The 20911-nt window shown below is 30.6% G+C and overlaps 5 protein-coding genes across 5 annotated transcripts; 2 read left to right on the top strand and 3 right to left on the bottom strand.

Annotated features, from left to right (window-relative positions):
• Nucleotides 1–46: 46 nt before the first annotated feature.
• On the top strand, nucleotides 47–2980 carry TVAGG3_0324160 (uncharacterized protein; the record flags this gene model as incomplete). The annotated part of the gene is made up of 1 exon (XM_001330211.1): nucleotides 47–2980. One exon carries the CDS (start codon nucleotides 47–49, stop codon nucleotides 2978–2980), a length of 2934 nt encoding a protein of 977 aa, XP_001330246.1.
• Nucleotides 2981–3264: 284 nt separating this feature from the next.
• On the bottom strand, nucleotides 3265–4853 carry TVAGG3_0324170 (ankyrin repeat protein family; the record flags this gene model as incomplete). The annotated part of the gene is made up of 1 exon (XM_001314121.1): nucleotides 3480–4853. One exon carries the CDS (start codon nucleotides 4851–4853, stop codon nucleotides 3480–3482), a length of 1374 nt encoding a protein of 457 aa, XP_001314132.1.
• A 1425-nt stretch (nucleotides 4854–6278) lies between these two features.
• Nucleotides 6279–6968, bottom strand: TVAGG3_0324180 (uncharacterized protein; the record flags this gene model as incomplete). Its single annotated transcript, XM_001314120.1, has 1 exon — nucleotides 6328–6948. The coding sequence occupies one exon, from the start codon at nucleotides 6946–6948 to the stop codon at nucleotides 6328–6330; it is 621 nt and encodes a 206-aa protein (XP_001314131.1).
• A 1010-nt stretch (nucleotides 6969–7978) lies between these two features.
• Nucleotides 7979–10923, bottom strand: TVAGG3_0324190 (Rho guanyl-nucleotide exchange factor protein; the record flags this gene model as incomplete). Its single annotated transcript, XM_001314119.1, has 1 exon — nucleotides 8387–10909. One exon carries the CDS (start codon nucleotides 10907–10909, stop codon nucleotides 8387–8389), a length of 2523 nt encoding a protein of 840 aa, XP_001314130.1.
• Nucleotides 10924–17475: 6552 nt separating this feature from the next.
• On the top strand, nucleotides 17476–19645 carry TVAGG3_0324200 (kinesin-associated proteins family; the record flags this gene model as incomplete). The annotated part of the gene is made up of 1 exon (XM_001314118.1): nucleotides 17478–19592. One exon carries the CDS (start codon nucleotides 17478–17480, stop codon nucleotides 19590–19592), a length of 2115 nt encoding a protein of 704 aa, XP_001314129.1.
• Nucleotides 19646–20911: the final 1266 nt, after the last annotated feature.

A 20911-nucleotide genomic window follows, 5' to 3' on the forward strand; every position in this document is an offset into this window, starting at 1 on the left:
AGTAACCATCGAAATCTTTCTTCTTTATGCAAAATAGTCATTATTTATGCCGATATCTCTTGATCAGTTAATTGAAATCATTCAAGAGTTATTCAGCACGGATACTGATCAAAGATCTGATGCAGAACTCTTACTGTCACAAATAAAGTTCAGAGAATTTGACAATTACATTGATTTACTGAATTCAATTTTAATAAATTCATCACAGTATTGTTTAATCGCACTGATATTGCTTAAAAACGAATTACAACACACAGAAAACAAGAATTTTCTTAATGTTGATCAATTTTGGCTTCCAATTTCCAATAATTTGCAACAAATTTTGCAAACTCTTGCAGCAAGTGAAGCATCACTCAACAACATATCAGCATACATTACTCAAATTGCCATTTTCGATACAGAGAAATACAAAAACACAATCTTTCCTTTTATTTTATCTTTATTTTCTGATGAACAATATATATTACTCGCATTAGACATACTCACCGAGTTATACTTATTGAATGATGATAAAATCCCGCTTGATACACGCAAAATCATTGAATTTTGTGATTTTAATTTATCAAACCAAAATCTAGAACTTATTAAATACCAAATGAAACTACTCTTTGCAATGATAAATCACTCCCCACAAATAGAAGCTTTACAATCATTATTTCTCAATATTTCTTTAATTACTCCTGAATTAGTTGAAACTTTTCTTGATTTATGCATTGACTTAGATTCAAGTTGCTCTGCATTTTGCAAAGACATATTTCCACAGATTGCTCCAAAAATTTTCGAATTTATAAATTTTGAAGACACAGAAATAAATTCTATAACAACAAAGTCAATATATTTCCTTATACTGGAGTCAGAATGCATCAAGAATGACCAAAACATGCTAAACGAAGTTCAAAAACTTTTACAAATATATTTTCTCAAAAAATTTCAATCAGATGAGCCATTAGATGAAGACATCATTTACAATAAACTATATGACTTCTATTACGGCATTTCTATCTATCATTCTATACCTTTAATACAAAATATGATTAATTCAAATTTTTCTGACATTTCTGAAGTTTATCCAACACTAATATTTATCTCTCAGTTGAACTCGTTTGCATTTACGTGTGAAAAATCCATAATTTTGCCATTTTTTGACTTTGCTCTTAATTTTACTTCTCCAGGCGTCCATCCGAAAATTTTATGGGCAGCATTCAACTGTATATACGCTTTATCATCAAAAATCAATTCAGAAGAAGTTTACGACAAATTAATAAATTTATTTCCAAATGTTATCCAAATTTTGGAAAACACAAGTGTTGTTAAGCTATATTTGCAATCACTGGTATCAGTTATGATTAATTCTCAGTTAGATTTCGAAAAATTTAATTCTGAAATTTTCTCATGGTTAATTTCAACACAGCATGATCCTTCATATATAAATGAAGTTATCATATGCATTGGAGCATATTTAGACTGCTTTAACTTCAATATGAAAGATTATATCAATGATATCATTCAATACTTGACAAATATCATATCAGAATGCGATACAGACACGTGTATATCCATTATTGATGTAATTGCTGAGATTTGTGGCATTTTCGAGAATTTTGTCGAAGGATCTGAAATTTTCTCAAAATATTTAGATGCAGCTTTCGAACTACTTGAAAAAGAAACTGATATAAAGGTAGTGTCTTCAATTATATCATCGATAAACAATTTTATTATTCTTGGAAAAGAATATGTTCAAGATTCCATTAATTTCCACCTTCCTGCTCTTCTTTCTGCAGCAGCTTCCGAGCTAATAACCACAGAATTTAAATTATCAGATGGAATCACAGAAATTCCAGGATATTCCTTGTTTTTCAAAAATGATTCAATTAATTGTTTTCTCAAAAATGAATGCGTAATCGAAATATGCACTGCTTTAAGGATAATTCCAATGATCATTAACTATTTTAAAGCTGATTTCCCTTATAAAAGTGAATTAACACAAATTTGCATAAATCACTTGAGCCAACCTATTGTTCCTAGTTCCATTGGCAATTTATGCTTAACAAACTTGGATTCACTTCTGAAAACCGATCAAAATCCACTTGAAATCGCAAATTTAGTTTTAGATTTGATTTCTAACATGACTATAGCAGAAGGACTACAAAAAGAAGCAGAATCAATTTTCTTGAAAATCCTGCTTTTAATCAAGGCAAATCCTGAAATCAAAGTTGAAGAAAATTTAATTTTTATTTGTCTACAAAATTTATGTATGAACTTCCCTAAGTTTTTAGGAGATACCGATATTTCAGAATATAACGAAATCAATGACCCATACTCGACATTGAGAGAAATTTTCATTTTATTGTTTGAAATTTTGCCGAATGTCGCAATACAAGAGTTCGAAACCATATTTAATGATGATTTCATTGATGAAGCACTAGATCATTCCAACTCTTTTGCCTTTTTCATGCATATTGTCCCGATTTACATGTCTGTTTCAAATAATTATTCATTTTTTGATCGAATGAAAGAAATAATACAGCAATCGATATCTTCAAACGAAGTACAACAGATAATGATCGCTTTGGACTCTTTAGAATTAATTGTTTCGAATATTCAATTTGATACAGAAAATTTGCAGTATTTTTATGATCTAATAAGCTCCACATTTCATAATAAAGATGGGGTTCTAGATGAAGCTGATGAAATCGATATTTTTGACATTTCAAAGATTATTTTAACGAAATTGCTTTCTAAATACGAAAACATCCTTAATAATCCAGTCATAATTGCTGAATGGTTTGGAATAGCTCAACCTGATTTTGCTTCTCCCAAAAATGATGTAATTTTCCAGTTTTTGTTTGATCATTTTAATAATATTGTTCAAATCGTTGGAAATGATGAAATCATTAAATTTATCCAATATAATATTAATAGGCGATTTATTAAAGGCGAGATGCTAAAGAATTATCAAGATTTAATCAAAAATTTATGAATTTCTTATGTAGAATCACAAAATCTATATTATATGATTAAAATTTTGTTTTGTATATAAAGAGTTTAATTTATGATGTATTAAATCTAGTTATTTAAAAAAAAAATTATTGATTCTGGGCTTTTTGGGAGATTGACGTCACCGTGACTCCACAATAAAGTCAATCTCACCCCAACTATTTATTCTGTTGTCAATTTAACAAGTGAACTATTTAAATATGTTATAAAATTATTTCAAATAATAAATACATCTTTATTATGTAAACATAATCATTTGAGCCAAAACTCTATAATAATATGATCTAATATTTCTTTTCTGCTTCTCTTTAGAGCATAGAAAAGAGGAGATTTTTTGAACATATCCTTATGATAAATATCAGCTCCATTCTGAATGAGCAAATCGACTAATTCGGGATTGTTTTTTTCGACTGCCCAATGCAGAGCGGTCCATCCTTGTTTATCTTTTGAATTAATATCCGTTCCATTTAAAATAAGAGCTTTTACAGCATCCAAACGTATTTTTTAATTGCAACAAACAAAAGATTTGATTTTTCAGCTTCGCTTAAATAACTGATATCTGCATCATGTAAAATAAGTTCAAATGCTATTTTCAGAAATTCGTAATCCAAAGCATAACTAAGTGGAGTCATACCTTTTCGATCTTTGATATTGAGATCAGCACCTTTTGTAATTAGATAGTCAAATACATCATAAAATTTATTCATTGTGGCTAAGTGAAGAGCAGTTTTCCCTGTTTTGTCTGTGGCATTAATATTGATACCGTGTGAAATAAGGAGTTCTACAATTTTTGTGTTATTTGAATCAGCCGCTAGATGGAGAACAGTTTCGCCATTCTGATTTGTTGAATTAATATCAGCGCCATGTAAAATAAGGAATTTTGCTATCTTATTATGACGTGGTTTTGTAGCAATATGGAGTGCAGTTCTTCCATTTTTATCTTTGGCATTGATATCGGCACCATGCGATAGTAGAATATCACAGATTTCGTTATTTTCAAATTTTGATGCAACCATGAGGGCAGTTTCACCATCAATTGATTTTGCATTAACATTTGAACCATGTGTAAGAAGAAATGTTACAATATCTTTTTGATCTTTTTCACTTGCAATATGAAGAGCTGTTTCAAGTTTTTTGTTCGTTGAATTGACATCTGCTCCATGTTTAACAAGAATTTCGACTATTTCGTTTCTTCCAAGTTCAGTTGCCAAATGAAGATAATCTTTTCCATCACGATCAGTTGCTTTAATATCTCCACTATGCAAAATTATTTGTTCTGCTATATTTATCATATTATTATTTATTGCAAAATAAAGCGCAGATCTTCCATCTTTGTTATTTGCATTTACATCTGCACCATGCGATATAAGAATTTCTGCTATTTCTTTATATTTCTTTTCAACTGCAATATGTAGAGGAGTATCTTCCTCTTTATTCTTTAAATTTAAATCTCCTCCATTTGATATAAGAAGTTTCACAAGCTCAGCACTATTTAGATGTGCCGCATGATGAAGAGCTGTTTTCCCTTCATTGTCAAATTCGTTGACATCTGCTCCATGCGAAACTAGAAGTTCTGCTGTCTCGGTATATTTTCTTGTTACAGCATAATGAAGTGAAGTTTCTCCAGTTGAATTTTTTGAATTAATATTTTCGGTGTGTTTAATAAGAAGTTCTACAATTTCTGGTGCATTTTGATATTTACAAGCAGAATGTAGTGGAATTTCTTTATTTCTTGTTTTTGCATTGGGATTTGCTTTATTTGAAATAAGGAGTCTTGCAATTTCAATGAATAAATGGTGGGAGTTTTGAGTGATATTTCGTGCATATATTTGATTGGAAATACAATTTATGCTCATTCATCAAGAAAGTGATAAAGTCAATGTTATGTGAAATAATTGCATATTCCATGCATTCTATATTTGGATTTCTTGTCTTCAAGCATTCACTTATGATGTCTGGTTTGCCACTCAAAAATGAATATAATATACAAAAATAAGTGATATCTGAGTTGAATTCTGTTCTCAGAAACTTGAAACAGTTGACTGAACCATGGTAACAACATAATTCAAGAAGAGAATTAAAATCATTTGGATAAAATTCACTTTCAATCTGTTGATCTTTATCAAATCCAATTCGTTCAGTGAATGAGATAAATTGCTTTATATTATCTTCCATGATTGCTCTACATATTGTGTTTTCTTCATGAATCTCTGATAAAAAATCTTTAGAATCAATTTGTTCGAAAAGTTTTTTTTTACATAGCGAATATAAGGCTTAGTTCCAGAGAATTCGGTTGGATGATATTCATCAAAAATCTTTTTGATTATGATCAAATAAGATTGAAAATAACGATTGTTGTATTGAATTACAGAGGTAATAATTTCAATGATTTTTTCTGGGGAATAACATCTAGCATCTATCAAATTGGTTTTGATTTTGTTGTATAATTTGTTAATTTCTTCTTCATCCTTCGTTTTGAGCTGATATAATGAATTAAATGTTTCAATATATCCTTTATATTTATCCATTAGTTGTAAAACTTGTATATCAGCTTTCTTTTCTTGTGACATCTGAATTTGGTCCAATTAAAAAAAAATGTAAACGCACATATTGTTCCAATTTTAAAAGATACTAAGCCATGAGCTTTTACTATACACATTTTATCAATAAATTATCTAAAATATTTTACTTTTCAAAGGAATTGAAATTTCATAATGCCTCGCACATAATTTTTCCATAACACCTATTTTTAAAAGTCCAGATAATCAAATTGAAAAAATCTAAGAGCATAATTTAACAATTTTTCTAATTAATTTTTTTCTAATTGAATTTTGTCATTTGTTTTAAGCCAACATAGTTATTTGTGCATATGTTTATTATATAGGAACTGTTTTTTTGAGCCCGATTATATAATTAAATTTTTGCATCAATCATAGTTATTTGCTACTTATCGGATAAAATCTATCTGTATAAAACTCCTTTGTAAAAAATAGTTTGCCAAGAGATTTAATGATGCATTTACACTCATCTGACATTATTTTAGATTCCTGACAATCGGAACGAAACATCATTGAAAATTAATCTTAAACAACATAATTGAGGGTAATGTCATACTGATGCTTCTTATCCTTAAATATTTTAAATGTAAATGACATAGAAAATTCATATAAATATAAACAATAAATAGCTATGATGCTTAAACTTGAATAAATAAGTAATAGTGATAATGTCATCTTCATTAATAAAAGTTAGAAAAAAAATTAAACATGAATTCTTTTTTTATTTTAATTTTTGAGTAATTAAGTATCAATGTAATTATATAGATAGTTTCTAATTCATTCTATTCTTTGATATATGTCCGATGATGCTGACATCATCTTCTTCGTTTTCTTGGTCATCAAAAATGATTCCGTCTTCATTTTCTATTTGACCTAAAAGTTCAATTTTGTTCAATGCGATGCATGGAGGATCTCCTGGACATGATTCATCTTGGATGAGACGAACATATTTAGTGTTGTATGTCTCACTGAATTTGTATGTTTTTTCTTTGCATCGACTCATTTCGATATCTTTCTCAACTTTGTGGACTGTTTTCCATGTTTTGTTGTCATTTGAGATCTGTAATGACCAACTATACAAACAGCACTCACAGCAATATCTGTCATCAAAGCAACAACATTCTTGGTCGGCATAGCAACATCCGGACTTCAGATAATAGCCGTTGATTTTAACGTTTTTGTTTTTGATAGAATAAACAGCCCATGGATGATCATCTTGAGTACGACCACAGTTGGAACACCAATCATATTTTTTATCAATCTGATCAAAGGCGTATTCAGGTTTTGTCAATTGTCTACTTCCGTTAATGTATTGAGAAGATGAACCACTCACCGAAACTTCTATAATATTATTCTTATAAGCATGCTTAAATATAGAATTTGATTCTGTCATAAGATTTTCACATAAAAAACATATTATCATTTTATGTCACTTTTTAAAAACCAATTTTCTCTTGTGTTTCATTTTGCTCTGTCAGAACGGTCCTATTTTAAAAGATATATGAAGCAAAAGCGTATCATAAAAGACAATATCTTTCAATTTTTTATAGGCGGTTTTGGTTAATACACATTGATATTCTATATATATATTTTTCACTTTTTGAAAGGAGGGCGACGATTATTTATAAGCCCAAGCGTCACAACTGTTTTATTTCTTTACTCGATAGAAAATATTATTTGATAGAAAAGATGAACATATGAAAACAGATCAAAGCCAATATCAGTATTCTGTTTAATGCTTTTAATAAGCATTTTTGATGTTAAACAAATGAAGAAATCATTTTGGAAAGAGGTAGTGGTCATTTCTGACATATAAATTGTTCCTTCAGCATGATATGCTGTTGTTTTATCAGATATTGTGTGGAAGATATAAATATTTGCATAGCTATTCGTACTAAAATATGGCCCTTTTTTGTTTTGGCAATTTTTCTGAAATATACAATCTTCGATAGAAAGTTTATGGTAAGAAAAACCAGAAAGATAAATTATTCCCCAAGAAGAACCTATATGAGTATTATTTATGATATTAGATTTTATCAATGTGGCATTTAATGATTCAAAATAAACAGCAGCAAAACTTGATGCATGGCATGAATCAATACAGCAACAACTAACATTAACTACTTTTTGAACCCAAAGACATGAAATAGCTGATCCCCATCTTGTTTTACATTTTGAAAAATTCACTGCCTTAATATTTATTTGTTCATTATGTTGACATAATGAACCAGAATCACTATTTATACAGTATGAAATAGAACCTTCGGTAACGGTGCTATTTACATTATTACAATATATGAATCGATTATTTGAGTTATTAAAGGAATAAAAATGATTATTAACAAAATGGGAATGCCCTGTAATATAGATTGTACCATTATCATCGAAGAAATTGTTTTGTTCAGATAAAATGTAATGATTATTTTTATTTTTGAAAAATATTGGATAATCTGATAAATCTTTAAAAATTGATTGGTAAACAAAAGCATTACCAGCATCAGAAATACTTGGATTAATTTCTGTAATAGGTTTTGGGCTGGAAACACTAAAATATCGTCTCCAAAAATGTTGATAATCTTCTTCCAAATTATTTCTTGACTTATTTTAATTAACTTTTTGTTCTTGAATGTAGATAACAACATAAAGAATCATTTTGCATTTATTAAAACTGTTGTATCCGATTCATTGTAATAAGGGGACTCTGTCAAATTTTTATATAGGGAAATTTCTCAATTGTATAAAATGTGATAGATGAATAAAAAAATTGATGTTTTTAAAATAAGACATTATGATAAAACATAAATAATAAAATCACATAAATAAATTATAAATTATTTTTGTTCAACCCAAGGAGCATCTTTGATTGTATTTGGAGCAGCAACAAATCGTTTCAAAAGGGCGTCTTCGTAGAAAGGATCTTGCATTCCCAAGATGTTGCCAATCTGGTTCAAATCTGTCTTAACTGTTATCTTGTATAAAACAGAGATAACTTCATTGACATCATTGACACCGCCGTGCAAATAAACAAACTTTCCATCTGATGTAGATGCAGAGTTGTCCGCAGCAATGATGTTTCCTTGAACTCTTGGAGCAAGCCATGTGTGTGAATCTATCATTAGACACATCATTATAGGATCCTGTCTTGTACCTGGTACAATGATAGAGTTGTTGATTTGGCATGCATCACGTGAATTTCTGTCCATAAGTGAAACACCATTTACTTCTGCAAATGTTACAATTTCACCCATTCTTTGAAGCAAAATTGGATTATCATTGGATTTGCCATCAACGAATGTGCCGCCAACCATGATGAATGCATTCTTAGGAACAGGATAAATTGTTCCACCAATGATTGGTTTAAGAGAAATGCCGCCTGTTGTGACTTTAGACCACTTCATTTCTTCGAAAACGAATTTCCAAACTTCTAAACTTTCAACACCACTAACAATATACATTGCTTCATCATTGCAGTAACATGCTGGGTTGATAGAAGGAGGTGGAGTGATTTGGTCTGCTGTATAAACAGATGACCATGATGGTCTTGCAGTGTTGAATTTCCAGAAGTCATTCAATGCTGTTTTTCCATCATTTGTTCCACCGAAAATGTAAATTTCAGTGCCACGTGAACATATTGCGCATTGTGAACGAGCTTGTGGCCATCGGCTGTTCATCTTGAAGACTTGGACACTCATGTCATCTGTTTTAACCATGTAGAGGTCTTCATTCAACTGGTTGTCTTTCAAGTAGCCGCCATAAATATAAAGATAACCATTGACATGTATCATTGCGTGTTTCTCAAGTGCAGGAAGTGGACAGACCATTTGTGGAATTGTTTCGACATTGATTGAAACATCGCAACCAACTGATGCTTGTCTGAGAATTGAGGCTTCTCGGAAGAATTTAACAAGCTCATCTCTTGATTCTGCGTCTTTGCACGAGTAGATTGTGTCTTCTCCATCGTATCTCAAACAAACAGATTGTATTGCATAAGGAATTATTGAGAGATTGTTGTAATTCAACTGTTTGGACAGTTGATATGTTCCTTTCTTGTTCAGACAGATCCAGAACTCATCAGAAAACACAAAGAATGCATAGCAATCACGTTTCTGGACTTGTGCCAAATACAGTAATTCTCTGTTTGGTTGGATAACAGGTACTTTTGGCTTGAAACAGTTACTGTACTGGAAAACTTGTTGACGACGCTCTAAGTGTAAAACATTTTCATCAAGTGTTTTCATGGAAACTGTACACATATTCATTGCATCAATGAGATTCTTGTAATCTGGATGATGTTTCGTAGTGTATTTGAATGTCTCGCGAAGAAGAAGTTTGTATTTGGGAGCTCTTTGAACCGGTTTGATGAGAATTCCGTCGAATCTGATTTCTTTAGCGTATTCGGACATTCTGAAGTCTTCAAAAATTTGCTCGTATTGAGGATTGAGCATGTAGTTCTTGATAATGCTAAGAACTTGATCGTATGTTGCCATATAGTTAAGGTATATCTTAAGGAATGGCACGAATTTCTTGAAAATCCAGCCAACACATGCCATGTAGTCGATATCGATTTTCTGGAAGTCGTTGTACATTTCTTCGTGTAAACTTAAGATATAATTTGCAGATTGAAGCAACATCGTGTATAAATCCTTTGGAACCCAGCCAGTTCTCCTGAAGAAACCACCAACATTCTTTTCGAATCCTCTAAGAGTTTCAACATAAGTTCCTTCTGTTTCTACAATTTCTTTAACTGAAAGATAGCGTAAGCGCATGATCTTCTTTGATTTCTCGCTAGCATCGTAAACAACATATACTCTGCTGTATAAGAAATCTTTCATCGCTTGCTCATGAAACGTATCTATGTTATATTCGTCGCCAGTAACGGAATAAAATTTAAAGGATGATGCGACTTGATCGTCTGGAACATCGTGTAAGTGAGCGAGATGAAGTTGAACTTTCTTAAGCTTTAACGGATATTTTAATGAAACAATATAGTTATAATAAAGCTGCATATCAGTTGAAATAACAGGGAAACTGATTGTAACAGCTCTTGGAGCTCCTTCTTTGACAATAGTGGCCGCGAGGAAGAAGTTAGCGGCTTCGGTTTCGTATCTCTTTGTTGGAAGGATTTGCAGCTCCGGGCACATGCCAAATATATCGTCTGTGTCGTCTAGTAATAATGAAAAGCCGTTTATTGATCTCAGAGAAAGATTTAAGTTTTCTGTTGATTTTATTTGTTCTTTAAAAAGATCGATGATTTGAGAGCATTTCATTCTGGTGTGTATGATATTATATAATGGGACTAAATAGTACTTGCCGGATGGGAAGTGCAAGATCTGCACAACGCCATACTTAGACATAATATGAAATCTTTTTTTGAAGAAAAAAAAATTTTTCATTACAATTATCGGTTTTCTTCCGATCAAATTTTATTCAATTTTCATATAAGGTTTATAGTGAGATCACTTAAAAGTATTCACAATGAGAAAATCATTTTAAAAAGTCGTTTTATTTTAAGATAACTTATTGATTTCAATTTTATCGAACATCAGATGCCATTTGAGATCTGGTATCAGTATCAAACAATTTGCAAGTTTCTTTATGAAAAACAGCATTTTCCTTAAGAAATTGAAATTTGATCCAACGATATTCGGATTTCTATCTCCAAAACTAAACTAGCCATCTGATATGCAAGGAGAACGTAATTTTTTAAATATATGCTCAAAAATAAGATTTTTATTCAAGTTTCCAAATTAAGCAATTGTTATTAAGCTTCAATCGTTACAAAATGTGCATCAACTCAAAGATGCAAAAATGATTAGAGAATGTGCAGTCTTTCCACTTGCTTGATAGAGATGAAAAACTGGCAGTTTGAGACCTTTACAGTACTTCATGGACCAAGTGCCATAACTACATTACAACAAGATTCAATAAATTAAGTTGATACAAAATGATCCCATAGTTTGATTTCTGTAGTTAAAACCATATAGGTTTAAATAAAATATCTCTAGTTTGGAAGAAGATTATGAACAGTTTTGGGGACGATATTTTAGTATTTCAAGTCCAAAACCTATTACTGAAACGAATCCAAGTATATCTGATGATGGTAACGCATTTGTTTATAAATCAATATTTAAAGATTTGTCAAATTATGCAATTGTCATCCGGGAAAATAGCTATTACATATTATTTGAACAAAATGTTTTCTGCAATGGTAAAGGTACCATATATATTAGTGGAAATTCTCATTTTGTTAATAACCATTTTGATTCCTTTAGTAACGCACATAATAACTTTATACATTGCGAACATGTCAATAGTACAGTTACTGAAGGTTCTATTTCATCCTGCAGTAATAGTAATTCTGGATCCTTATCTCAAGCATTCGGAAAAATAAATATTAAAGCAGTAAATTTCTCAAAATGTCAATCAATCTATGGATCGGCTTTTGTTTGCAATTTGGTTCAAAATGTAGAAAATATCAGTTGTTGTTTTTATTGATTCATGCCACGCATCAAGTAACACTATTGCTTATTTTGGTTCATTAAATGCAACACTAATGAAATCTAATTTCATAAATAATACTCAGGCAAGTACTGAAGCGGGAATAATTTTATTTGAAGCCAACTCTCAACATAGACTTTACATAGAAGAATGTATATTTCAGAGCAATTGTCAAAATCAAAGCGTGGCAATTTTTTGTGCTTTTGGCAATCCCTATATTTATATCTTCAGAACAAAATCTGATTCGACAAAAATAGCCGAAGGAAATATGATATATATGTCAGAAATGTCCACTGCCTCTTTTGAAAATGCTTTTTTCATATGTTTAGCACCCAAAATGCTTATTAGAAGCAATAAACAGAATACTTATTCTGTCTTTGATCCATTTTCATATGTTGATCTTTTCTATCAATTGCTTTTTTCCAAAAGTAAAAAATAATTAACTTCAATATTATTTAATCTTCTTTATGAAATTTTATATTATTATCACATAGTTACAACGTTCAATGATTTATTGATGTGATCTCATGTTGATGTTTATTATATTTCATGCAATTTTAAACAAAAGTGAGATAGAATTAGGAATTTGATATCGGTAGCTACTTCCTATTTGTGAAGATACATTTGGGAGTGATTTCCTTGAAATTGCCAATATGTTTCTTTTGGGATGATACTTATCAAGTATATTATCTGTAATTGAAGCCAAAATTTTAAAATAATATCATATCATTCATATTTGGAGTTTAACAATTCTATTTATCTTAATTAATTTTTGGAAATCTATCTTAGAAGTAGTCTATCTTAGATTTTTCGCGGGACTATCTTTTTTTAAAGTTAATAAATTGTAAAGATTTGTAAACTAAGCAATAAAAAAAAGGTAGTCTCACGAAAATACGTTATTTTCCCGATGCCTTGGAAGCAGCTTTGCAGGTTACCCGTAAGGTAACCAGTAGAAGTTTCTGAGCAAGGATGAAGAAGATTAAAGAGCCTTTTTATTGCAAACGCTATATTTGTAAGTGTCTTTGTAGAACTTCTCATAAATTCAAAGATTTCCAAAAACGAATTTTTCGATTTTGATATAATAAATGATATTTAAACAAATTATAGATGTGTTTGCAATTAAAAAAATCCGAGTTAACTACAATATCTTCAATTTTTGTCGTTCACTTTTTCATGTCATACTGATAGCAAGAATACTCACCCAATTTGGTTACACTTCATGATAGTTTGAAGTAAAAAAAGGCCACAGTTTTTTTTATTTGATATCGTTATCTAAATTTTGTACAGAAATGAAATAAATTATAATATGAAACGTGTGTTATTATGCTTGTTGGGAAACAATCCAATACTTATGTCTGAATGAAATGATTATTTCTACGAGATTTTTCATATTCAGCTAATAATGCTATCAAAATCAAATAACAATAAAAAGTTATTTTGTACATAATGTAACTTAATCTTTAATACTATATAGAACTTCGAAATACGACTAAACGGTGCGAGTTACGCGATTAAATACCTTTTTCTCGATCGAAACTTGAAAGTGAGGATAACTCAATGGGTAGGGGTATGGGTTCGACTTTTTCTATTGGGCAACTATTTTTTTCTTTTCATTGTTTCAGCATTTTTTTATGCGATTATGCATAATTATTTGATTTCCTATATATTCAATAATAAATTTGTTCCGAACTCTTAACAAATAAATAAATTTTTAGAATATTTAAATTTATAGCTCCCTACATTAATATAAAGTGTTCGAATAGTTCATATATAGTTTCTTTAAAATAATTTGTTTCATTTTAAATTGGTTTGGCACAATGCTTGACATAACATGCACAAAGCTATGCCATTTTAAAATATGTATATCAATCAAGCCGATTAAGTCCATCCTAAACGAAAATCATCGATACTCATGAATTTATGATAGTCGTTCTTGATATAATTGCGCGTTTTAAAAAATGCTTACTTTTGAACACAGAACTTATCTATCCATATTTATCAATGAAAGTTTATAAGATGCATTAATGACAAAACCTTACTTTATCAATTATAATCTTATCGTAAATTTCAAACTACAATACTGTGGGGCAAATATTAAATAACCACTATGTTGCGGATTTTATGTAAGTCTGCAAACTGTAAAATGTAATTAAACACAAATAAAAAAAAATGTAAATTTTAATCGAGAAATTTAGCAATCTTGAAAGCCTTGATCGGCATCTTTTACAAGATGTCAGTAATGCATATTCAATAACTATGAAAATCTAGCCAAGCATGGATTTTTTTCGAAAAAAAATTGTATTAAATTTCATTTTTCATTCTTTATACAAGTTTTAACCTTTGGTGCAATTATATCCTATCGCAAATGCATTATTGACGTTATTACTTGGATACTTCTTCATAACGCTAAATCTTCAAATTAGTTATGTGTTTGTTACTAATAGAAGTTGGAAAGGTATTAAAAAAGGAAATGTTAATAAATATACATGTTTAATTAAAAAACAAACAAGAATAAATTAAATAATTTTATTTCTTAGGAAAGTCTAAGTTTTGTAATAGATAAATTGCTTTTTGTGTCTCTTCTTCATCAATTTCTGGATGTTGATTCTCAGGTGGCGGACTAATTAAAACATCATGGGCAATATCAAACCATTGTTTTAGTTCGTTGGCAGAAGGAAAATGATCTTCTTGTATTGGCGTTATTAATGATTGAAAATCATCAGTTGATTCTGCATTTTGGGAATTTTCCAAATTTTCATTTGGAAAATTTGAATTTTGAGATATTGTTTAAGCACTCAGATCTCATTTTTAAAATATCTGCACCAAATTCTTACATCTGATAATTTTCATGTGTAACCAATGTTTCCCAATCCATTTGCCATACCCTACTAATCGCAAATTCATTCCCTTTAATTTTGTATTAAATTTAAATTCCAATCTTAATTTCTACATTATTTATGCTAACCCTTTAAATTTTGTTCTTATTTATTCACCCTCAGATACAAATTTATTTAGAATGTATTCCTCTGAGGTCTATATTTGTATTCGAAAATAAAATCTTTAAAACTCTCTAAGTTATCATTTTCTCTTCAGATATCTAATATTTTTCTAATGACATAACTACTTTGGACGCATATCCAAATTCCAAAAAAAATATGGAAAAAATAAAAATGAAATTGAAAAATACAATTTTTGATATGTAAAAAGAGATTTTGAAAAAAATTGGGAAAAAGAGTATCTAATAAAATTGTTTGAGATCTATGTAGACATAGTTTTTACATTAAAAAATCAATAATATTGAAATTGATCTGAATATATCTTTTTTTTTAAGTTTGAATGCATTAATCTCAAAGCATTTGATAAAATACTGGTTTTATTTCAAAATTCTAAATAATTTGTAATTAGATCTTTATGATGTAATTTAATTTTAAACAAGTACAGATAAAGAGAATCATAATAAAGGTGATCTATATTGCTTAAGTAAAATTGAGTATAATAGATCGATCTTAGCAACAAGATCTGAGGAAGTAGATTTGAGAGTCGAGAGTTTAGATCTTAGCAACAAGATCTGAGGAAATAGATTTGAGAGTCGAGAGTTTAGATCTTAGCAACAAGATCTGAGGAAATAGATTTGAGAGTCGAGAGTTTAGATCTTAGCAACAAGATCTGAGAGTTTTATCATTTCCGGCATATTGGGCCGAAAAGGAGTGATCCGCGTAAGTATGAAAAAAAGTGAATTTTGTTGTATGGTGTTTTTTTATTATATCCGTTTCTCTCACAATTTTCAATAAATATTATTGTTCAAACGGAAATATAAATAAACAATTCAAAAATAAAAATGTAAATGTAAATTGAAAATGTATTATAAACATGCTAAAAAGCGTATATTTTAAACTTAAAGGAAAAATGAAATTCGTAAAAATGAGCATGATGTTTGATAAGGGAGTTTTAATTTTTTTTTCAAAAAAATTAAGGAACTTAAATTGAGATTATCAGGCTATGTAGTGGTATTTTTACGATCTGACTGCAGAAATCGAATCAGCGAGACCCGAAGATTCATATTCCGCCGGAAAAATAGGGTTTCGAGGCGTAGATAGGGATAAAAAGATGCTTTAAGAAGATCTCAGTAGAAATATGGTTTATAAGAGGATATAGGTCAGGATATAAGATTATGAAAATTGAAGAAGTGAATTATCAAGATGTATTTATGAGTAAACTATATTGTTTTAAGCTATCTAAATCTGTTTTGATATAAATTAAAGCGTATACTTATGCAAAATGCGAAATTTAAATTAATACTTTTTTTTTGCTATTTGGACACAAAGCTAACAATCCATCCAATAGATGACGTATACCTAGCGAGATGAAGCATTTTAACATGAAAGACAAGAAAATCTGATTACTTGTGTTGAAAGTTTCTGTATTTCGTCTTCTTGCAAACACAGCGTTCAGATGCAGAAGAAAATGCAGCCGTAATGACGCAAAAAGACACTAAAATAAATTGGAGAATTTCTGTAAAGTTTTTACTGAGCTTTGTTATTGAACCCGAATTTGTTGCTGAGTGACAGGATATTAAATCTACGACATTCATGAGTAATTGTTATCAATTTGTCAATAAATTATGTTGAAGATGGTTTAAATGTCTTCGAAGGCATGAAATTAGATCCTAAATCTGTTTAAGTTAATAAAAGAGAACAAATGTTGAAAGAGTTGTCATATTGCCTACAAAATTTTCAAACATTTGCATTGAGACAATGTGAAAAAATGATGTCCAAAATACCTTTACTAAAATATTTTTAATTTGAATCATAACAAGGAAAAACAATAATGGCAGAATAAGAAAAAAAAACAAAGATGTTATGATTTGAACAGTTGCCTTTTAGATTCAAAAAGAGCATATCGTTCCCAATCACTACACTACCTTCCTTTCTGATAAAAAGCTGAATAATTAGTATTTAATGAATTCTCCAACTTGGGGATTTGCGGCTTTTCCAAAATCTGTTATGATAGTTCTATATAGCAATTGATATATAATATGTTTTTTATAATCAAATAATTTTTTAGTCCGGATAAATTTTTTAAAATTTCAAAGTCTTTCCATTCTACTAACGCTCTTCACATCCATATCCTTTACCATATATGTAATATAACGCCTTATTTTAATTCCCATGTTTACGATTTATTTGTCGAAAAACTGTCTTGCCCATTAACATCTCGGAAAAATTTTCGACTTTTTGAATGGCCGTTTTCAAGATCTCAAAAACTGTGGGATATTTTTTACAAAGCTAATCGACATTTATTTACCACATATGTGTACTATACAATGCACCTGGTTTCATCGAATTTTTACCGTCAGTTTTCTCGTGAGACTACCTTTAATAAAAAACAAAAAAATTTGTTCTTTTAGATTTTTTTTTATAAAATATGCAGTCGGATGATGACCAAGCCAGCCTAATTTGGCAGCTCTTTATAGGGAACATTGATATCATTCCTGCATCCAAATCCATTGTTGTTCATTACGATATTCAAGTCGATGTTTTAGATTCAGATTGCAATACTTTATTCTCCGATTCAAAGCCTAGCGAAATTAAAATATCATTTCCTGACATAACACCACTATCTAATCCCGAAGAGATTGCCGATATAGCCATATCAAAATGCGAAGCTCTTCAATCATGTAAAAGATCCGTTGTTGTTCAAGCAATATCAGATTTAGCGGCTGGCACAGCGACATCATTACCTGCAAATCCAACAAGGAGTCCTTCTATTGAGCAAGGTCTCTCCAAACTAGCTTCTACAGCTCCAGCAGGAGCAGTTTGTAGTGAATCAATGCCAGTCATGAAGCCTTCGTCCTCGAAAGATGATGTAGACTCATTATTACACAACGCTCTCCAGAAAATCCACTGGGGTGACAATAACGAGTGCTTGCAAACTCTTTCATCTCTCGCGGAGATCTCTCTTACAGACAAAAACCTTGCACTGATAATCAGACACGAGCCTCTTATGAGCGCTCTATGCAACAATCTCAAGAAATTCGCTACTTCTTCGCTTCCAAGTTGTATTAAAATTATGACTATCTTCGAGAGAATCTCGTACTACCCAGATTACCAGTCGGCGTTAGCCAGATTCAAGATCGGAGCTATGTCGTTGAGTCTATTGCACGTACAATTGCATGTAACTCAAATTGCAGCATCTAAATTCACAAAGGAGGATCTAAATGCATATATCAAATCACAGAATCATTTAATTCGTCTTACAGTATCGTTACTTTATAATATTAGCGAGGACATATCATCAATGAGAAAAATGATGAATAAAGATATCATTTCTCCATTAATCACGGTCCTCAAGAGAAGAGACTTAGAAATACTACTACTTTCTCTGAGATTATTACGTAGAATCTCACTAATTCCTGTAAATTGGGGAGATGTCCCATTTGATGAGATTGTTCCGGCCATTTGCCAAGATATATTTAGATGGACACCAGACCAGTCAAACAAGCGAGCTAAAATTGTAACAGTTTTGAAGGAAGGCTTAGAATTAATGTATACCTTCAGTTTTCATAGGGAAGTACTTCCTAATTTCCAGAAAAACAATGTTTTCGAGTACATAGGAAAGCTCTGTGATATCATGGAGCTCAGACAATCCTTAATTAAGTTCCTTTACCAAGCATCATTAAATTCTCCCACTTTTGAGAGCTTCCAAGTCCAGAAAATCGTTGATCTATTAATCCATGCTGCAACCAGCAACAACCAAGACCATGTTATCGCTCTAGTTATCCTTATGCGATTATCAACCGACATAAAATGCTCCCAAATGATAGCCCAGAGCCCGATCTTCACTCCACAGAATGTTCGCCAGATGTTCGTTGATTCCGCGAACCATACAAGTGGAGACAGCGCCATTTTACTGCATCTGATTCGAAATATCGCCGACAATCAGCCAAAACTGGTCACAGGCTTCGACGATGCCATTGTAGATGCATGTATTGCCAACAAGGATAACCTGGAAGCACTCTGCGACATTTTTGCCGTATCATCAAGAGCAAAAATGGATTCAACACGTGCAAAATTTTTCGTAAGCAAACAACCTTTTGTACAACTCGTTGTTAGCATTTTAAGCAGTCGGAATTCACTTCCACAGCTTCAACTCGAGTGTGTTATGTTTGTTTCCAGTGTTGTTTTGTTCTCCAAACCAGCACAAGAACTTGAAGAACAAGGAATTGTTAAACACGTTGTTGGCGTTTTCATGCAGTATAATGATGACTTGGATATACAGACACAGTGTTTATTCTGTTTCTATAGATTTGTTTGCCACACTGAAACAAGGAAAGCATTGATTTCACATAACGAAATCATTAACGCTGTTATTAAACACAGCGGAAGTAAGAATTCAGTTTTATCTCAAATGGCGAATTCAGTTCTTGACGCATTAGTTACATTCGATCGAGGATGGGCTGAAAAGATAAGGAAGCCAAGGTTTGAGGCTTTCAATTGGGAATGGATATCTATAATAGATAAGCAAGGAACAAAGCAATAATTTGTATTTATTTTGTGTATTAATAAATTTATTATATTTTTATTAAAAAAATAATTTCTTCTGCCCCAATACCTCAGCAATAGCCTCCTTGTCTATGAGGATATTGTATTATGGCAGCAAAGTGCTTTTTTATAGGTTTTCAAACATCAACTTTCCAAAAATGTTGATTAATTCACGGGATAATTTATTAGAATCAACTCAGATCTATATTTGACTAGTTTTGACACTTTTTACGGGATTATAGACAAGCAACTAAAACAAAATTAGTCACTTTATGATAAGAGGAATGACTATTATAAAGAAGGAAGTGCATCCTTAAGTGAAACTTTATTTCCTGGATCTCAAAATGAGGCTGTAAAATGTTTTCGCCCCCTCTATGAATTTCATTTTACAAAGAGATTTGAGATTGAAAATTTTCAAATTTTAAAAAAGTGATACTTTTCTATATCTAATAGATTTCAATATCAAGGGTTCAATTTTGAGAAACTAGATTACTATACATGCCAAATTGGACTATCAAATGGAGGGCAACCAAATGCTCCAATTGCTGGAACAGCAATTTCCGGCAAAGTTTCAATTCCGTGCTATGCTTGTGATGGAATCAAATATTATAAAGTTATCCAAACATCAAGTTATGCATTTAGGAATTGTAAATTGATAACTTCTATAATCTTTCCTCCAACATTAGAAATTATTTCAACTGATACTGTTTGGGAGACTAGTATAACAGAACTTTTCATCCCAAAATCAGTCCGAATATTAAAAGGATATGCCTTTTCCGCAGCGCGTAAATTAGAGAAAATAATTTTTGAACAAGGAATTCAAGCTATATTTGAAGGTTACGCTTTCTGTGAGTGTAATAGATTAAATACTGTAATACTTCCATCAAATATTTCTTATTCAGATCTTCTAATAGCTAGAGCAAATATCTCATATCTTTATTATTGTTCTAGTTTTGTTTTTACTGAAACAAAAAATAATTTTGCAGGTGCCTATAAAATACCTTCCATTTTTGTAACTAATGCATATAAAAGTAATAAATTATTAGGGCAAAGTGTTGTAATTATGGAAAATGAAAACCTCTGCCTTAATAAATCTTTTCCTCCTCAAAGAGCTGATTGTATTTTAAGTGAAAATCCAGTAATATATCGACCATTCAATGCGTTTGCAATTTTTTTATCATTTTATTGAAATTAATCTAACTTTGAAGAGTATAAATAACTGAATTCTTGAGATTAAATACATAAACAATAGATTATGTTTTTTGTTTATAATTTTGAGAGTTAAAAGCCGGCATAATATTGATTAAGAGTGCATTT

Source organism: Trichomonas vaginalis, chromosome V (assembly GCF_026262505.1).
Source record: "Trichomonas vaginalis G3 chromosome V, whole genome shotgun sequence".
In the NCBI taxonomy this organism is placed as follows: Eukaryota; Parabasalia; order Trichomonadida; family Trichomonadidae; genus Trichomonas; species Trichomonas vaginalis.